Below are 16,012 nucleotides of genomic sequence, written 5' to 3' on the forward strand. Positions count from 1 at the left end.
ATCATAGGAATAATTTTTTAGGTGTTTTTCTTAAGGTTCTTAACTAAATTTGCCACGGTTTCCTTAAATCTATAATTTTTTCAAAGTTTGTGATATCTAAAAAATGTGTGTTTTTAATTAAGAATGATACAAAAAGCACCTAACGAAATATACCTAAGTTTTGTCCATTCCTCCTTAAAAAAAAAAAAAGTTTTGTCCATTCCTATAATCAAATGAGTCATCCATTTCGGATTAAGTTTTTTTAAGAAGTCAAAGCAGCGTTCCAGATTTTATTAAAAAAAAAAAAAACTAGCTTTTCTGATTAAGTATTCTTCATTATTTTTTTCAAAAAATCATTTTCATTATAAAAACTATTTGTTTGGACAAACAAACTGAATTTTTCCCTTTCAAACTCCTGGTTACTTGTTTGAAGTGATCAAGTCTCTTGTCATATAAATCAATTCATTGTTTGTTTCATTATAAAAAATATATCCAACAATTATGATACATTGACGTTTAAAATTATCTTATTGTTTTTTTAAAATTGCATTCTCTCTAAAAGTTTTTATATGTATTAACTTGAGACATTTTAGCTAAATATACTCTACAGACAACTTTGATTTCATCTTGTCTATTTAAAAATATATTGTCCGACACCATTATTTTTATTCAATCTTACAAAGAAGTCTCACGGGTAACGAATTTTTTTGTCAAGAATGTTTTATTATATAAGTTCAACCTTTTATTTGTGTATAAATTTTTAGTTTTTTATTTAGAAATTTGTATAAGAATAATACATGACAAGTTTATATGTCCCCGTGAGCTTAGCTCAGTTGAATGACAAGTTATATATATATATATATATATATATATATATATATATATATATATATATATATATATACACTTTCTAAAATATACACACACGTGTGCGCGCGCGTGTAAAAACTCGATTTGATCCTTCACAGTTTTTTTTTGGATCAAGTTTAGTTCCCGACAAAAAAACAAACTCAAACTAGTCCTAGCATTCTTATATTGAAGGCAAATCATTCCCTCTTTTATAAGTAATTGATGACTATTTTGTCCTCCTTATAAAAACGTCAGGGAATAATGTGATTTTTTACATGGAACTAACACTTAAAAAAAAAGGCGTTAATAACGACGACTAAATTTCGCTTGTTACGACGGTTTTAACCGCCACTGTAACAGCCCGATTTTCGTTAGATTTATTTTTAATCATTTTTATGTGTGTTTCTATGTGCTCGTATGTGATTAATTGCCTCTGTATGTATTTTGGTTGGGACTATTAGAATTCGGTGTTAGAAGAGTATTTTAGTCATTTTGGACTCAGGGGTATTTTGGCCATTTTGTGAGTAAGGGTAATTTAGTAATTTTGGTGAGGATTATTTTAATGCTTAAATGAGAGCCATTATTATTTTATTAAGTTACTAATGGGTTGTAGTAATTTATTTTATAATCGGTAAGTGATCGTTATTATTATTTTACCGTTAAGTGAGTAGAAACATTTTGAGTTGGTTAATGAGTGAGTTGAGCCCATTAAAACTTTTAAGGGTTAAGCCCATTAGTGTGAACACTATTTAAGCTCTGGTCTTTGTAGAAAAATAGGGTTCACAATCATTTTGCAAAATTTGAGAGAGGTAGAGAGATAAGGTGCTAGAAGAGAAGAAAAGGGTTTTGAAGAGGGAAAAGCTAGGAGAGCTAGAGGAGGGTAGAGATTCAAGAGATTGGAGCTAAAGTGAAGCACTAGCTTAGATTTGTGAAGAATTAAGGTAAGGGGGTTAGATTTCATTCATAATCTATTAGTTGTAATCTCTTCTCTAATTCTATGCAAAAGTGCTTATTTGAAATAAGTGATTATTGTGATTTTAATTGGTGAAATTCGTGCTTATGTTTTGATGCAATGTTTGGGTATATGAATTTGATCATAATTAAGTTGTTGTTGATGAAATTACATGCTCAAGTTATATATATATATATATGTGTGTGTGTGTGTGTGTGTGTGCGCGCGCGCGCGCGCTTGTGTTTTTGCTCAAAATTGGTGGAAAATAATATTGTTGTTGATGGATTGTTGAAGATTTTGTGATTAATTGTTGTTGTTGTTGTTGTTGTTGTTATGAGATGTTGTTGTTGATGATTCATACCTTTTGGGTGTTCATGAATACGAATTTGTAGTATGAATTGGGTTGGTGTTGGAGGTTTTTGTAAAAACGGGTTGATTTTATGAATTGTGTTGAAATGATATTTGATTTCATGTTTGATGTGTTTTTGAAAGCCCTTTTGAGTGTATGAACCTGTAAACAACCTTTGGAAACAAATTTGGGTGTTGGGAGATCAAAATTTGGGTTTTTGGGTGAAAAATGGTTTGAACCCGTGAAAAATTGTGCAGAACTGATGCACGGTCGCTTAAGCGAGCTGTAAGCGACCAGTCACTGTAAGTTGGTCGCTTAAGCGAACAATCCTTCGCTTAAGCGAGCTGCTCTATGACAGCATCCCCTGCTTCGCGTTCTTGCGTCTGTTTCACACATTTCTGTTTTGAATTGGCCTTTGGTATAAACATGAAAGTTTTGGATAATTGTGTTAGCTTTCCAGTGGCTTTGGTTTGACTTGAAAATGATTTTTAGATTTTGAGTTATGATTAAAATACTCCAAGGAGGTCTCTGTAAAATTTTATGAAAATTTCGCATAATTATTTCTAAGTCAACCCAAAACTTATGGTTTGTTTCCAAACTTGAAAACTTGAGTATTAGGAGTTAAATTAAGGTGTTTAAGATTATTTAACCTGTGATGTGATGGATCTAACTTGGTTTTGTTTTGAAAGTGAATTGGTTTTTCAAAATGTTACCATGGGACAAACTTGGTGAATTTTATGATTCTATTGTATTTAACCGGTGAAACGCACGTGTATACTCTACTGCACTCCTATGTGGTCTAGGTGTATACATAGTTGAGGCATTGGATCTTGGTTGCTTGGTTTTGGTTGAATTGCTTCAATTGTTTTTTAAAGTTGTAAAATGATAGACGAACTTTGTCAAAAATAATCTTTAAGACCAAATACTTGGAAAATCTTTTGTGGATAGTTTGATATGATTATATGAGGATATGTGAATGATTGCTAGGTGTTGAATATGATATTTATCATAATGTGTTGTATTTTCCCCTTTACTTGAATTGTGAGAAATTGTATGAAGTTGTGGTGATGTTGGTTGATAGTTGTGATGATGATTATGTTAAATATAATGTGGCGATGACTCTTATTTGAATTGTGACTTGTTGATTGTGTGGACGTAAATACTTGATAATGCAATTGTTGTTGAAGTTGATCAATATAAATGGAGGCTATCATTTATATTGTTGTTGAATATATATATATATATGAGGTGATTTTGCATTGTCGAGTCTTTGCTTGTATGTCCATGCATCATAGTCATGTTGAGTCTTGATGTTGTAAAAGAGGGTTACTCTTTTACTTCGGTGATAATGTAAGACGGGTGTGAAATCTTACATATGATGTTTTTGTTGCATCATGGGTGACGACCTTGAGGTGATTTGGTACCACATGCATATATGTGTCGTGATTAGGTGCATAGCATAAGTGACATGAGTCTTAATTGTTGCATGTGAATGATGATTGTTGATGATAAGCGTGTTTGATGAATTCATCCTTGTGACATTTGGAATTGTCATATTAGAGTTAAATGCCCATGTTAATTAATTGAAACTTGATTTATTTGATTTATGTCCAAACTGTTTATGTTGATTATGATTGATGTGAAGCTAACCCCAAGTGGTTTTGACTGCCTACCAGTTTGTATGAATGGGTAGACGGAGTGCAGGAGTTGTTTGCTTGATGAGTGCTTGGATAGCGGGAGTTATCTCCGTTATCGTTTCTGTTGAGTCTTAGAGTAGGCTCTGATCTAGGATGTCTATCTGTATGATTATTCTAGATTGATTATTCTGGATTGTTTATGTTATTGAGATTTGCCCATATGTCGGATTTTGGTGATTTTTTTTTATGACGATGTATATTGATCTTATGACATGTATATTTTGGAGATGTATGACTTTTATTCGCTGCGACTCTTGAGAAATTTTATATATGCATGTTGTCTGAATTTTGATGTGAAGACGTAGCGTCTATTTCTTGAATATTATATTATTCGCGTGTATTATCGCTTTAATGGAAATAGGGCGTTACATCCACTATTAACGACAGTTTGACACAAACCACCATAAAAACTGTCATAATACGCGTTGTATAAAACAACGATTTCAACTGTCATAATGTACACCATTCTGATTCAACAAAACAAATTGTGCATAGTGGCAATTTCAATCGTCGTGAGGTTCATTTATTAAAAAATAAATTATGCATAGTGGCAATTTTAACCGCGGTAATGTTCCTCTTATTTAACAAAAATTTGAAAATTGCACCGAAATAACAATTACTAATACTGATATAAACTATTTTTCATACATACATGGTAATATTACACAATGTAACATACATAGCCCAACGAATTATACTAGCTAGTATGTGTTGTAAGTGATGCTACCCGCCCCTAGTTTTTGTGTTCATCAAGCCCTGTAACCTCACATAGAACTAAAATATTGCATAATCAGAAAAAATTAGCCCCCACCAAATATTATAACAAAGACAGAAAAAACGTATTATAAATAATCTCTTCTCTGACTCGCCAATTAGTTATTATCGCCATCTCTCCTTCTTCGGCTTGTATTTGTCCTTCAAGCCTCTCAACTTTGGCCTCCAATTTTTATATGTCAAATAACAGTCTATGGCATAAAAAAAACACAATTTATGACATCAAAATGACAACACTTGCAGTTCGACATATCAAAAATCATATTGCAGACAAACAATAACCTAATGTCATTCTAAACTTCAAATAGTTCACTTTTTGAATAATATGGGAGTTTGAGCTTTTGAGTAAGATGGTAATTTTTTTTTTTTTGTAAGTGTAAGATGGTATTTTGAAATAACACAAGAGTCTAACTCGTAAAAAATATACATATTCATATTTGACTATGGAAAAGAAAGTAAGGTTTCAATTAACATTTGGGGTTTATGGTTTCCTACTAAAATTAAAATAAAGACCAATCTAAGCAGTTTTAGAAACCAAAAAACAATCCAATTAGAGGCCAAAATATGATTATTTTTATAAAAAAAAAGGAAAAAAAAACAGAGTTTCAAAAAAATATGGGGTTTGTGAAATTTGAAGCACTACCGAACAATTTAAGAAAGAATGAGACTTTACCCTTGAAACTTAAGATGAACATTGTTGATGTATGATCTTCGGCATAGTGGATCTGTTCCTAATAGTGTCCATTTGGCGTACAGATTTGAAGTGGATGGATATTTTGATGACTTTATTGATGTTGTATTATTCATAAAATGGTGTAATATAATGATCCACGTTATTGATTGTTTTATGTTAGTTAAACTAAACTATGTAATTTCTCTTTGATTTTTGAATTGGATTTTAGTCAAGATAGACGATTCTTGTTGTTGGTTACTTGTTAATGTCTTGAAATTGAATTATGTAACGCCTTTACTGATTTTGAATTAATTTTTTAGTCAATTTTAATTTTATTCAGAATTTTACTGAATTATGGTGCATGAAGATGAAAAATTTGTAATATTAATTATCCTATTATCAACGTAACATTTCAAAACAATATTAAATTATTATTTTTGTATCGGAGTGTTAAGTAACGTGATAAGAATAAATACTAAAAGGATGGAATATGGCATTCAAAGTACCACTTTGAAAATAGATTTCAAAATTCTTTCCTTGGTGCATCAAATTGAGGTTTATGTTGCAACAATTATAGTAATTAATAATAATTTTTATGAATAAAATATGTTTTTAGTCTCTATAAATATACCGACTTTCAATTTAGCCCCTTCAATGTAGTCTATGTGATTTTACAAAATTATAAATTACATAAGTTACTATTTTAAATCTAAAGGAATGGCATCCCTTCAAGTGAATGGTTTGATCGTCGTTACAAAATATTGATCCCACAAGGACTTTTGAACCTCGATGTTGCCTTTTTCTCCTAATTATGCAATTGAAAAAACATTGTACTCAATCTTTAAGCTTGTCAAATGTAATCTATATTTAATATATGAATTGAATTTGATTACTTATTTAATAAGTCATATCCAAAGATACTCAGTTTAATTTGATTTATTTGTCCCTAATTTTGAGTTATAGCAGTAAGAATGCTTTAAAAGGTGTAGAGGAATGATAGAAAATGAAGTTTAATACAATAAATGTTTTGGTATGCTAAAATTTTGGGTTGTCAATATGTCAAAGTTATGTCCATAATTTTGAGTTACAACAATAGGCTTCTACATCACCCAGCGTGACATAATAGATTCAAACTCTTAAACCCATACCCATCGTGTTCCCATGACGTGTCTTTGCTATTATGGATCTCCATTAATTCGACTCCAACTATCATCACACAGTGCCCAACTTCAGTTGGTAGCGTATAGAATGTTGGTGGCTAAGAAAAAAAATAGTATAGTGAGGTGTTGAGAGAATGACCTAATAATAATGACATATTTGGATATACTTGCAGAAAAAATAGTTGTTCACAACTTTATACTTTTCCATCGTATCATCGTCACAGACAAATATACCAACGAGGCATCCCTGTCTTTTCATGACGATTTTGGTTTCCTCTGCATAACAAATTGTGAATTTCTCCAATATTTCATATTTAAAGCTTAGCATAAATTTATCAGTTGAAAAATAACATACATTTGATTTTAGTGATTGATAATTGGCGCACTTATCAGAAGAACACTCTGTCGTGTTGGAATCGTCCAGCATACGGGTATGCCTTCTCTGATGTGATACCTCTCTTTTCAATGAATTTCAGTAAAAATACGTTGATGACTTGTATAATTATTCATTTACAAATATACCACGCTTGCGCTTCCAACTGCTTTTCATGTCAGTTTCATCACGACAGTGATTAGCCAACCCATCAATTATAAACTAGGCCGACAGTATGGTCAATCATAAGAAAACATTTCATCCTTGCTTATTTGACATAATATGAAGCCAAAAGAGTGTTTTTTTTGTTTTGTTTTAGAAATATATAATAATTATTTTTGAAACCAAAAGAGTGTGTTATTTATTTATAAATGTACGCTTTTTTTACTCTCAAATGTATCAAATAAAGCACGAGAATAAAAATATCTCGTTATTTCTTTTCTTCGTATTTACAGTAAACCAAACAACTAAAAAATCATTTTATTTCTCATTTTTTTCTTCCATTTTACCTTATTTTGATCTTTCTTCCCCCCTTCTCTAAAAAACCAAATGGAGTTTTAGGGTTTATTTTCCATTAATGTTCATATCCTTCTCGCAAGCTTAATTACTAATACATTTTGTTTTGTCATTTACAATACAACTTGTTTTAATATACACAAGTTAGCTCAGTTATTTTCACCATTTGATAGACAAGTCCAAAAATCTATTAGCAAACCTATTACACCGTCTATTTTCCTATGTCACCCAGAACAATTTTTGTGCCTTTTCTACAACATATATCTCACACTTAACATGTCATTGTCTCGCTCTAAAACATAAGATTAAGAAAGTGTACATAAGACTTATCCAGAGCAATCATCCCCGTTATACTTCTTAAGCTAGTGAAGCAGTCTTGCCACCACCTCTGTGCCATCCTACACCAACACCCATCAACAACACACGATTTCCGCTTGCCATTGTATCACCCCATTTTGGTTTCCTTAGCTTGGGTTTAATGGGTTGTTGCTTATATTCCCTCCCTCTAGATGTTGGTGCATTAGTTTGCACGTCGTAGACACTTGATCACAATGAAAGTTGTTGTGGTGCTGTGATATTGGCTTGGAGCTCTTAAGTTGTAAATCTCTTCATAGTTATTATGCCAACCCCAAGAAAAATCTTACTCTTTACCAATTTTTCTTAGATATATGTTTGTTTGTTAACTTGTGATTTTGCCATTGACTAAACGTGTCAATGATTCAAATCACCTATTTTATAACTTGTTTGGGCGACACCAATTAAACATGAATGTCATGACAAGGTTGACCACCCTGCATAATGCGTAAAACAAAATGTGGATAAATAAACTCATTGAATCCTCTCCTTCATCTAAAACATGTACAACATTGCCATTATCAATAGAAGACCAATTTATTTGCGGTTCTTTGTTTGCATCCGACATATCAATTTTTAATCTACCATTTTTTTATTGGTTTACTTTAAAACAAGGATTATATCCAGAGACAAATTATTTTAAACATGATTTATATTTGCTTACAAAGATAATATAATATTATTCAAAAGCCATGAAAAAAATCCTAAAAAAAACTTGAAAAGAAAATCTCATGAAAAAGTTAGTGTGAGCATAACTTAGTTGATATGATAGTACGATATGCAAGAGTTGCAGGTCCAACCTTATATTTTCCGCTTAATCAATTAATTTTAGTCACTAAACTAGTAAAGAAAACTACCAAGTGCAGCCTTAATCCAAACTAAATTTGCCACTTGATAATTATTCGTTTTCATTTTAAATTTGTTCATTTTTATTGTTGATTATTTCATCTACAGTATGTGATGAAAATTATTTATTTAAATTTAAATTGATTGAATAATGAAAAGTAGAGTTGTTGCTAGTCTCGAAAATCAAAAGATAATCCACTTCTATTAGTTGTGCCTATATATCTACCACTCTTTATTATATTTGTATTTGTATTGTATTGAAGCAGTTAGAAAGAAAAATTGAATTAGGGTTTCATCTTCTTCACCGCACCTCACTGTAGTAGTATCTGCGCAAATCCAATCTCCTTCTCTCCTCTCATCTTTCCCGCCATTTCCTTAACACCCTCTTCACTTCATTTCTCATCTTTCCAATACCAGCCGTTAGATCCGTCATTTTCACATATTTTTTTCAATTTCCAAAATAACTTTCTGACCGTTACTCTCGCCGGAGTGAACGGTGAAATGTCTACATCAGAAGTTGAGAAGAAGGTCGAGGAAGAGAATCAAGCTCCCAAAGGAGGTGAACTCTTGTTTTGTGGTGCCACGTGCTGGGATATCGTTGGTCGTCGCAAAGGTCCTGCCGAGGGTAATTTGGTCTCTCCTTCCCGCCTCCGTCCTCTCGTCGGCATCAGCATTCGATACGTTGCATCGGGCTGCGGTAATAAGAATCAGTATAGTATTGTGATTAAAAAATAAAAATTTAGTATATATTTTTTTAGTATGTTATGCTGTGATCTGTGATTGTAATGTATGTAAATGCTGTTGTGTTGATTTTTTCCGTGGTTGCGATGAATGCAGCTTCGTGTCATTGCGTGGCATTGGACGTTGAAGGGCGTTGCTATACATGGGGGCGTAATGAGGTATATGACTGTGAGGTTTTATATATATATATATATATATATATATATATATATATATATATTTTTTTTAAATTATTTATTTATGATGTGTTTTTCTGATTCATGAAATTGTTGTGCAGAAAGGGCAACTGGGTCATGGAGATACCATTCAGCGTGATAGGCCAACTGTGGTTTCTGAACTTTCAAAGTGAGTTTGGATTTTCTGTTTTCTTACACGCAAGAATTTATGCTCATCAAATATTTATGTTTTCTACGATCCTTGCATACATGTTTATGTTTGTGTTTTCAATTTTATGGTTAACTTTGCTTCTTGTGCCTTTTGTTATTATTTCTTGTCACGCTAAATTGTTGTTGAATGCTGAATTATAGATACAAAATTGTTCAAGCTGGAGCTGGGAAGAGCCATACTGTAGTTGTTACAGAGGATGGAAATTCCCTAGCATTTGGATGGAACAAACATGGACAGCTAGGTTCCGGTTCTGCAAAAACTGGTATGTTTTACAGATTATTCTGTAAAATTAGGCTATGTTTCATTTTAATGGTAACTGTTGTTTGCTTAAGTTGATCCATGCATGCATATCTTAGGCTTGGTTTAGATGGTTACATGGTTGATGGTGGAGTGAATGGTAAATAGTGCAATGCAATGGAGTGAAATTACTACACTGCCATTTATATTGTTATTGTTTCTATTATTATTCAATATAACTTAAGTGTGAATAATTGATTTACATCTTTGCTTTGTTTTGTGCAGAAATTGAATCATCCCCTATTCGCTGTCTTGTGTCGGAAGTTACATATGCTACATGTGGTGGCGACTTTTCTGTGTGGCTATCTTCAGTCGAAGGATCTTCTATACTGTATGGTTTCTGAAAATTGTATTAAGGTTTCTTGATTCTCTATCCGTGATCATGGATATCTGTTCTTGTTTAAATGCAGTAGTTGTTAAGTTTCATTTTTTTTTTTTTAAATTATGATTGCTAGGACTGCTGGGCTTCCACAGTATGGGCAGCTTGGGCATGGAACAGATAACGAGGTATGATTGAGGAAGATGTTTGACTTTGATAGTATTTGTTGTCCCAAGGTGTGAGTGTCTTAACTTGCCGATTGATCAGATGCTAATTGGGGCTGGGACCATTGAATTACCATTGAGCTCATACTAGCTTTCAGGGTTTATCATTGATATACTTAGATACCCATGTTTGAATTTGAATAATGTTATCCATTGTTGAGGCAGGCTCATTTTTTTTTTTAATCATAGTTTGTAGCACATATTTCTATCCGTTGTTGTCAATGCATCAGTTTAGTCACACATGCTATTAAAATATACAGATATAGTTTTAGATATATATTATTGGACAAGGAGGACTGAGAGTCTGAAACGAATCAAAAATTACAAAACAATCAATTAGGTTCTGTCTGATTAATGTCACACTTGTATAGTTACCATCCTTTTCTCTTGCGTTTTTGGATCATTTGAGTGAAGTTCTTGCACCATAAAAAATATATGTTCATGCCTCATGAAATATGAGCATCAGACGAATATCAAGCGATCATGGGTCATTTTTTCCTTGTAGAATGAGTTTATTTCAGTATGATAATATGCTTAAATATAAAGGTGTTAATGTTCAAAGTTGACCTGGGCATTTTATTTTTTCTTTCTAATTTCTGTTCTGTTCACTTTACTTAGATGTGCTTCATAATATGATTGACTTTTCTTCCCATGATAATACATGTTTGTATGTGTGGTGCTGCAAGAAATATTTACATAACGTTGTATGTGCTTGTGCAGTATAATTCCAAAGACAGTTCTGTGAAATTAGTTTATGAAGCACAGCCACGTCCTCGAGCAATAGCTTCCCTTGCTGGGGAAACCATTGTCAAGGTGGCATGTGGAACAAATCATACAGGTGATTTTTATTTTCAGACATTGATTATCAGACCTTGTATATTACTATTCCTTATTATTTTTGTTTTCTATATGCAGTGGCGGTGGATAAGAATGGCTTTGTCTACACGTGAGTGATCCTTTAGTGTCTTAGCTCAATATCTTACTTCATTTTTGTATAAAGTAAGTTGTAATCTTGTGTTATTCATGTGTACAGGTGGGGTTATGGTGGTTATGGAAGGTTGGTTGGTAGTTTTCAGATTGGGTTGTCCATGTTTTGTGAACCTCAAATTTGGATTCTCAAATTCGGTCCCTATTCCTTTTGAGTGTAACTTTCCAACTACCTTTTTTTTTTATAAAATAAAATTCTGTAGGCTAGGACATCGGGAGCAGAAGGATGAATTCGCTCCACGCCGTGTTGATATTTTCACGAATAGAAACGTGTTGCCTCCTGATGCAATTATTTCAGCAGGTTCTGTGAATTCTGCTTGTACTGCAGGTATGCACTTGTGCATCTCTAACACACATTCTCTGGTCCTACTTTTCAAAAAATGTTCACTAATATGACGTGCCTCTTTCATGGCTGATGGCTGTATTCTATGTTAATTGTTTCCTTTCTGATAATGCATCTGTTATAAACACATGATATTGATATCATGATCCTATTTCATGGCTGTATTCTATGTTAATTGTTTCCTTTCTGATAATGCATCTGTTATTAACAAATGATACTGATATCATGAGGGTTGGCTACCAATGTTTCAAGCCCATAACTATTGAGGAATTATGCTCTTTTTAAAAAGAAAAATTGGGAAGGGAGAAATTTTTATTAATTTAAGTGGCACTAATGACCATTTTACAACCGACCACGAGGGAATTCAAACTCAGCACCTAGAGTTTCTAAGGCTAAGCTCTTCCCATTGAGCTAGCACCTTAAGTGTAGGAATTTGATGCTCTTATCTACATCAACAATGAATGCTTTTTAAGTACAGTGACATGATATGCAACTTTTGCTCCTTTTACATATAAATTTTTACCGACCATTTTTTTATATCCTTCAAGCTACGATATAATTTGTCATTTCAACTATCCCTATTCAGCACGCTATAATTTGGTTTATTTTTCATTTCAGCTGGAGGGCAGCTGTATATGTGGGGCAAAATAAAGAACACCGGTGATGACTGGATGTACCCTAAGCCTCTAATGGATTTAAGGTTATGCTTTATTCCATGGTTTGAATAATAATTCATGCTATATATAAAATACGTCAGGATTAGTTTTCTCCTTCATTTACTTCTTCATCCTGATTAAAGTATTATATATTTATTTTGGTAAACAGCGGTTGGAATATACGATGCATGGATTCAGGGGGTATGCACCATTTTGTTGGGGCTGATTCCTCGTGCATAAGTTGGGGTCATGCTCAGAATGGAGAGCTGGGATACGGGCCTAATGGACAGAAGTATGTGTATACAACCCTTTTTAGCAACACTATGATTTTATAATTTTCTAATCCTGTTTGCACTTGCCCTTTAGGTCTTCAGCTGTTCCCAAGAAGGTGGATATACTTGAGGGTATGCATGTAATGAGGTCAGTGACATATTCAGAAATTGCTTAGTAGTGGAGGATAAATTTTTAAACTGACTATCTAATTCCAAAAGTTCAACAGAAGAAAACTTTCAAGGATAACATTGTGCAAGACAAAATAACCTCAACTTATCAAATGTAGAAATTGAATCTATTGGGTTAATGCATACTACACCATTACAATTCAACTACTGAATTAATAAAACTTACAAATGATGTAAATTATATACACTCAAATATATTAGATAACCAATTTTATTAAGTGTATATAATATTTTTTTATATAACAATGGACTGGCATGATTTTGAAAATTTAGTGGGGCCAAATGGCCCATACATGCACACAGATTTGTCACACTTAATACCTCCATTTTTGAATGTTCACATTCTATTTTCCACTTAGTATCTTCAGTTTATAACTGGAACAAAAGTTGTTATTATCATCTCTGAATTAAGTGAAATAGTTACCATTTTTTCCCCAAGACTTTCTCAGTAAGCTGCCAAAAATAAACAACTACTTATCCAAAAGAAGCTATTTCAAAGCGTATGCAATACCTCTTGTTGAAAAAGAATCTTATCTACATGACCGACATAAATGAGAATTGATCTAAATATTTTGTTATTCTCAAACAGTGTTGCTTGTGGTTTGGGTCATTCCATGGTTGTGGTTGATAGAGCAAATATTGCTGATAGACTTGATCAGGTAACTCTTAAATCTTGCCTATCATCTCAGAATCACAAGCTCACAATCATTGCACTGAATTCACAAAGGGTTAAAACATTGTCTGATATTATGTTTTAGGTTACTGCTTGTTTCATCTGATTTAGTATGTTTTAGGCTATATTTGAGCTGCTTGTTCTGAATCTTTTTTCACAATGATGGTGCTATGAGCTAGTTGTGTTGATTATAATGAAATGAGTAGATTCTTTGTACTAATTTTTTTGATCTTTCTTCCTTCTCTCGTCAGTTTGTTCATATATCTGTTCGACACTTTGCACTGTCTTTAGAGAAGCTGTGTTTTACATTAATCATTCACTAGTTTGTACATTGATTAAAGTAAGTGTAGCGGAGATGTGGATGTTGCACTGGATGAGTGGTAAGACTAGACAGGATAGGATTAGGAATGACACCATTAGAGAGAGAGTGGGGGTAGCACCTATAGTAGAAAAGTTGGTAGAAAATAGGCTTAGATGGTTTGGACATGTAGAGAGAAGACCCTTAGATGCCTTTGTTAGAAGAGTAGATCAAATGGAGGAGAGTCAGGTTAAAAGAGGTAGAGGAAGACCTAAGAAAACCATTAGAGAAACCATTAGAAAGGATTTAGAGGTCAACGAGTTGGATCCAAATATGGTTTTTGATAGAACACTATGGCGTCATTTGATCCATGTAGCCGACCCAACTTAGTGGGATAAGGCTTGGTTGTTGTTGTTGTTGTTGTTTGTACATTGATTGTCTTGTTTTGTACGAAACTGACTGTCATTGGTCTCATGTCATCTACTATGCATGTCCCACATTGTAATAGCATGTAGCGTTGATTAGCTACTCCTATTGGATAAGAAATAATAGGGATTGCTATTGGGATGCAATGCTTCTACAAGCATTGTCTATCTCTTGAATAAATTTGGGTTTCATTGCTTGCTTTATTAAAAAGTTTGAAAAAAATGTTGTGCAAACAAATAATTATTGTTGAAATGTAATAATGAAAAGTTATTAGTGGGACTCATTTAATAATTTTCTAGAGTGACTGGGTTGGAGTGAATGAGTGCTTATTAGGCATTAACATTTAAAATGTAGAGTAAGTGATGTGACTCGTGGGGTCCAGTTAAGCTATCTCTTAGTAAGAGTACCATTGGAGAAGTTCTAAATGTATCTTTTGCATTATGTTTTATGATATGAAATGTGCAACTCCTAACTTATATATATCTTTTTTTTCTTTCTGCAGCTTGATACACATGATGGCAAAGCTGTTGGTGAAGGTATGCAACTTGTCATAGTTCAAATTATGTACAGTTTATTTAAAACTTCTCCAGTTAATAATAGTTGTCTCAAATGCATCAGGTTATTTAAAACTTCTCCAGTTAATAATAGTTGTCTCAAATGCATCAGGTTTTATTGTCCAATTGTAGATGAATTTTTCCGATCTTTTTGTTGGATGTTCAGAATTTTTTTAAGAGTATGTTTCAATGGAGGTTTTTAGAGGGGATGACTTATTTTTCTTTTACAAGTTAAGGTAGCTATAAAATGTTTCTAAAAATTAATTGAGATTCAACTATCATATAATCATCTATCGTGTTATTCTCCTGATTTTTTAAAATCTCGGATGTATATTAAAATATAGATTTAACCCTCCAAGACTCCCTTTCAAAACCCTCAAAAAACACAAATTAACAGTCTGGTCTGTGTCCAAACTGGTACTGATTTCGTTGTGTTCTTGCTGCAGGTAATGAGACCGTGAATAAAACTCAAGTGCCTAAAAAGGCGGCACCAAAAAAAGGTGCAACTGCAAAGAAAGCTGACAGCTCAAAGAAGAGGAAAAAAGCAAAAGATGCATCTAACTCAGAAGAAGAGCAAGAAGAGGCTGAAGAAAGTGACAATAGCGAGGATGAAGTTAATGGTGAGGCTGAGGTTAAAACATCACGTGGTGGAAAAAGTTCTGGCAAGGGCCGGGGTAAGGCATCCAAAGTGTCGGAGTCTGAGGGTAAAGGCTCTGGCCGAGGACGTGGTCGCGCTCCTGCAAATAACAGCAGTTCTAAATCTTCTCCAGTGAAGTCAACTGGTAAGAGAGGAAGACCCAGAAAGTCATGACTTAGTTTTTAGTTGGAAATTTTCGTAGCAACTCAAAATGCGGTCCAGCTAACTATTAATTGCAATTTTTTTCTTCAAAAAAGACATTTAAATTGTAACCCTTTTTTGGAATGTAGAGGCTTAAGTTTTTTGTGAAGGGAGGTATACGGTATACCTTCTTCAGTTTTCCATCAGCCTAATAGAACCTTAATCAGCGGCTGGTGACCTGGTGAGATGTTATTGATGAAACTTGAGGCCCATTCTGTTGTTTTAATTTTTTTAATCTGTGATGTATAATATTCTTATTTTTCGTTAATCTCAACTTAATTTTCAA

At 33.0% G+C, this 16,012-nt stretch overlaps 1 protein-coding gene and 1 long non-coding RNA gene across 3 annotated transcripts; both read left to right on the forward strand.

The window, feature by feature from the left end:
* Nucleotides 1-1,617: 1,617 nt before the first annotated feature.
* Nucleotides 1,618-4,124, forward strand: LOC146942947 (uncharacterized). Its single transcript, XR_015032903.1, has 2 exons — nucleotides 1,618-1,769; nucleotides 3,806-4,124. It is a non-coding gene; the product is annotated as an uncharacterized LOC146942947 (long non-coding RNA).
* A 4,647-nt stretch (nucleotides 4,125-8,771) lies between these two features.
* Nucleotides 8,772-16,012, forward strand: LOC146942948 (Regulator of chromosome condensation (RCC1) family protein). Of its 2 annotated transcripts, none has more exons than XM_085757060.1 (16): nucleotides 8,772-9,219; nucleotides 9,360-9,421; nucleotides 9,541-9,608; nucleotides 9,791-9,912; nucleotides 10,173-10,278; nucleotides 10,403-10,454; nucleotides 11,211-11,328; nucleotides 11,406-11,436; nucleotides 11,524-11,547; nucleotides 11,681-11,805; nucleotides 12,439-12,520; nucleotides 12,646-12,768; nucleotides 12,843-12,896; nucleotides 13,527-13,596; nucleotides 14,837-14,870; nucleotides 15,335-16,012. In XM_085757060.1, exons 1-16 carry the CDS (start codon nucleotides 9,024-9,026, stop codon nucleotides 15,697-15,699), a joined length of 1,632 nt encoding a protein of 543 aa, XP_085613186.1. In that variant the 5' UTR covers nucleotides 8,772-9,023; the 3' UTR covers nucleotides 15,700-16,012. The 2 variants fall into 2 exon arrangements, with proteins under 2 accessions (XP_085613186.1, XP_085613187.1); XM_085757061.1 differs by lacking the exon at nucleotides 15,335-16,012 and adding an exon at nucleotides 15,001-15,106 and having other exon boundaries at nucleotides 14,837-14,952.

This window comes from Medicago sativa, chromosome 3, assembly GCF_051527215.1.
Source record: "Medicago sativa cultivar Bolivia chromosome 3, Bolivia_mono, whole genome shotgun sequence".
NCBI classification, from domain to species: Eukaryota; Viridiplantae; Streptophyta; class Magnoliopsida; order Fabales; family Fabaceae; genus Medicago; species Medicago sativa.

Bases quoted from the DNA above. Each gene is read 5' to 3' on its own strand.
- LOC146942948 (XM_085757060.1), top strand. From the start codon at position 9,024: ATGTCTACATCAGAAGTTGAGAAGAAGGTCGAGGAAGAGAATCAAGCT. The intron at 9,609-9,790 runs GTGAGTTTGGAT...GCTGAATTATAG, and splicing joins GTGGTTTCTGAACTTTCAAA to ATACAAAATTGTTCAAGCTG. The intron at 12,521-12,645 runs GTTATGCTTTAT...TTTGGTAAACAG, and splicing joins AAGCCTCTAATGGATTTAAG to CGGTTGGAATATACGATGCA.